Source organism: Belonocnema kinseyi, chromosome 4, assembly GCF_010883055.1.
Source record: "Belonocnema kinseyi isolate 2016_QV_RU_SX_M_011 chromosome 4, B_treatae_v1, whole genome shotgun sequence".
Lineage (NCBI taxonomy): Eukaryota > Metazoa > Arthropoda > Insecta > Hymenoptera > Cynipidae > Belonocnema > Belonocnema kinseyi.
Window position 1 is genome coordinate 43570763 of NC_046660.1, and position 4402 is coordinate 43575164.

The 4402-nt window shown below is 28.7% G+C and overlaps 1 protein-coding gene across 4 annotated transcripts in view; it reads right to left on the bottom strand.

Annotated features, from left to right (window-relative positions):
• Positions 1–3933, bottom strand: part of LOC117171496 (elongation of very long chain fatty acids protein 1-like) — a 10495-nt gene extending 6562 nt beyond the window's left edge. For 2 of the 4 annotated variants that reach the window (XM_033358857.1, XM_033358856.1), the window contains exon 1: positions 3771–3933. In XM_033358857.1, coding sequence (XP_033214748.1) covers positions 3771–3816 — 46 coding nt within the window. In that variant the 5' untranslated portion in view covers positions 3817–3933. The other 2 variants (XM_033358858.1, XM_033358859.1) reach the window with 2 other exon arrangements.
• Positions 3934–4402: the final 469 nt, after the last annotated feature.

A 4402-nucleotide genomic window follows, 5' to 3' on the forward strand; every position in this document is an offset into this window, starting at 1 on the left:
GAACTTAAAAAAGCGGTAAGGCTGCTCAGCAGACCTTATGTGTAAAGTTTAAATCATAAAAAAACATTGGAAATGAGCAAAATTCAGTTTATGGAAAAACGACAAAAGTTGCAATAAAATGTTTAATGCCAAACAATTTTCTAAAGAATGCGCATTTTTTTGAACGAGACAATAAAACTACATCTGTTTTAATACTATTGTAAGTTATGAATTATAATAATATACATTTATGGGAATGATATAAAATTTCAGGGATAAGCTCGAGTGCGAAGCTCAAGATACGTGGTGAGAATGCGTTCGTTAAAGCCGATGGAGCTTTAACAAAAGAGAATTCACAATCACAAAATTACTGTTGTCGATGCAAAGTATACTATGAAGTACTTCCAGTAAGTATCGTAAAACGTAATTTTTAGATATCTCGAGAAGGGAATCAGCTACGATTTCAATCTAAGTGGTTTTGGCAAGTAAAAATAGTTACCTTAAACCTATCTCAATAGTTTTTGAATCCATTTTAATCGAACCTATCGATTATTGAGGAGCACTATGATATAAAAGGAATATTGAAAAACTCATGAAAAATAACACATATACGTACTTTGAATTCAATCAATTTTGTATTGTTCTTTGATTGTGGTTGATCTTTTTATCCTTATAATAATTTAAACTGAAAAAATAATTTCATATGAGACAAAATAAATTTAAAATTATTATAAACAAATATTTTTAAGTTAACCAAAGTCATGAATATGATAAACGAATTGTGGGTCAGATTTTGAAGTAATTTCTTATATCCTTATCTCTAAAATACTGAACTTCACTCTTGATTTTGATTTTTTGCATCACAATATAAGTGATATTTGTGCAACTTAAATATCTCCAAAATGGTGTTAATATTATTTAGCATTTTTTCATTTTAACTTTGTAGTTTGGATCAGGTGTGCGACAAGTCGGTTTCATACCTTTTTATGTATAATTTTTTTACGTAGTCTTCTAAAAGTTTTAAACTTTACTAAATTGTGCTTTAGTATAAGAATTTACTGGGATGAACTTAAAAAAAAATTGATTTTATAAAGGAAAGGTGTAAATTGATTCGAACTTAAAGTGGTCAACTTTATGTCAATCACATATATAGGTATGTTACAAAAAAGGGAAAAGGAAGAATCAAATGACTTGCTGTCCGTGACCCCTGAATCAGCCTGGAATTACGGTACAGAAATAAAAAAAAATAATTAATATTTAATAAATTTGCTGAAACATTAATATTGTTCAAGCAATTCAAAAAATCGTTGATAATGCGTTTTTAAAAGCCTTAAGTAAACCTTAAAATATAAGAAATAAATTAGTTGAATTTATTTTTAGTACATTTGTTTGAACAAAACTTACATACCATTTTTTTTAACTTTGATAATCATATTAATTGTTAGTATTTTTTATGGCATGATTACTCCAGATTGGCGTTCCGCTAGCGCAAACAACGTTTTTTAAAAAAAGCCCTAAATTTCGAAATAGAAAACTGAATTAGCCCCAAACAAGTCCTAAATTGCCATAGCTTGCTATTGTCAAATTTAAATCAGCACAATTTTGATGGTTCGGCAGAGTTTATAGCATACGTTAATTGCAATCAGTGGTATACTTATCACTGATTAAAATTTAGAGAGAAACATCATTTTTACGGAATTTCGTTTATAGGGACCAAAAGGTACGGTTAAGTTCGTTAAACCAGCATTTTTTTACCAACGGTTGTGGTTTTAACCATCCAAAATACACCATCAAATTAAAAATTCCATTTTAGGTTCAACCTGTGCAAGATGCGAAAAAATGAATGCACCATGATTGTGCATCCCAAAAAGATTGATAAAATTTGTATTAATCGTTATACAATAGGCAGCGTACTTTTTTATAACCGTAAAAAATAAAAATTAAATTTTTGGAAAATGACAGAAGATACAAAAAAACGAACATACAAAAGTAGTTTAACCAAAAAAGATCAACAATTTTTTATGAATTATTTTTCAGTTGGAAGCATAATTTTTGTTTTATTCATAAAAAAATAACTTTAAAAATGAAAAAGAATTGAATTTTTCGAAAAACGACACTAGAAAAGATCAAAAATAGATAGATTAAAATTGGTCAATCATAAAACATCTCGTGAAAGATCTACACATTTTTTAAAACCCGTTTTTTGATATGGCACGTAGTTTTTGTTTTAATCGTAAAAAAATTTGGAATAAAAAAATTAATTTTTTTGAATAACTTTACAAGATGCGACAAGTAAAATGCTTAAAAACAAAAATTTTCGCCTAAATTAGATTTACAAATTGGTTTTCCACCATTTCCTGATACGAGGAGTCATTTTTTTACCATGCAAACCAGACAATGAAAATACTTCTGTTTTAATATAAATGCATAATATGAAAACTTCGGAAATAAAAGTAAATATGAAAAATAAAATTTATACTTTATTTTGCAATATCTGAATATCAATCCCGGACCGAGATAGAAAAAATAATATAATAAACTTTTAATTTAATAGAGTTTAACGTAATATATAAAAGTTTGCGGTTTGGACATATGAACTTTAATCGAGTGCAACGCTCGAGACATGTAATGAGGATGTGTCCGTGAATGGCGGAGGAGATTTAATAAAAGAAAATTAGCAATTACCAAATTAAGTACAGTTGAAGGGTGGAATTCAAAAGTGTATTAGAGGCATTTTCCAAATTTTCCGAGCCGGAGGAAAAACCTTTGCATATTTGAAATTTTTAAATATTTTATTAATTTCTGAACTATTATTAGTAGATTATCATAAAATATATAACATATGCGAATTTCAAGCACTTCCGATAAAAATGACGAAAGATAGAGCCTTTTCAAAAGTGTCCATGTATAATTCGAGGTTGTGCAGACATTCAAAACTGTGTAAGAACTAATAATTATAATGTTTCATCGGGCGCTGGACTGGGAACTTTAAAACGCATGTATTAACATGCATAGAAATTTAAGGGGAAAAAACTAGTTTTTGATTTAATCAAATTTTTTAAATGATTATTTTATTATTTACAGCATGATGCGTTATGTGAAAAAATATTTAATAAAATTAATGTCCGATTGACCATGTTATTGCGATGTTTCGGCGAAAAGTATAATAATTTTGGTATAAAAATGTTTGCAAAAGAATACACTGTTCAGATGAAGACAATTCTATCGTTTAAAAGTTTAAAATGTTTAATGAGAGTATAATGTGTAGAGGCGCTCCTCTTCTTCAGAATTAACAACATGTGCTACTAAGGCGAATGTTTTTATATAGAAAATTACACCAATGAACACATAATACACCATAGAACCCCAGAAGTTTCTGTTAAAACGTCGAACATCCATAAGGTTCCATTGACTCTTATACAGTTTTGAATTTCCTATAGCTGTCGACTTACCAAAGTGCGATTTTTGAATAATTCTTAAGCCAATATTATTTCGAATTTTGAGCTGATTTTAATGCAAAAAACTGCCTTCGATTGCAGGTAGAAAATGGATACAAAACCGGATTTTGAAAAAATGGCTTTTATACACATGTGGGGAAAGTATAAAGACCGAGCGGGTAGCGCGAGACAAAAATATTCTCAATTCTGAGCGTTAATATGAAAAAAATTTGTTATGGATTGCTTGCTCTATATATATATTTAAACATCCAAAATCACTTTCACCTTATTTCGCTGAAAAATGATCTATTTCAGGATCAGAAGATTTAATGGCAATTCACAGTTCACACTCACCCGCCATTTCGTGATAGTAGTAATTGAACATTTCGACTAACTCCATTTTGATTTACTGTGTAACTGTATATAATATTTTTATATATAGTATTTTGGGGGTAAACTAAGGAAATGAACTGATGATAGAATAAATATAAAATGTATTATGAACGTGACATCAGCCTCGTATGAGATACATATGAGAACAGATGTGATCAAGAAGCAAGGCGCTCGTTTATATACACGTGTGTATATCACCTGTGTCATAGACTGTGATTTTTATTACCGTAGTTGTCTAACTTCTTCATTTTTCTCATATTCCTTTCAGAATAAAGAAAAAACGTTTTTAGATTTAGTATCACTTTTGATGTTTTTTTCATAACACAAATTACAATTATTCTTGAGCGAGAGTAATTCATCCAGCCAACGTCACAATATTTTTCCTTGATCTGTAATAAGAATTGAAGGTTGAAGTTAAGTTATCCAGTCTAAGAGTAATTTTTGTGCAAATCAGACAAAGGATCAGAAATATGAGAAAACAGTAAAAAAGAACATTTTTACAAATCATATTATATAATACATATTATATATAACAAAAATGAAATTTTAAACCAAGGAATTAATTTCTTGTACCAAAAAAGGAGTATTTTCAA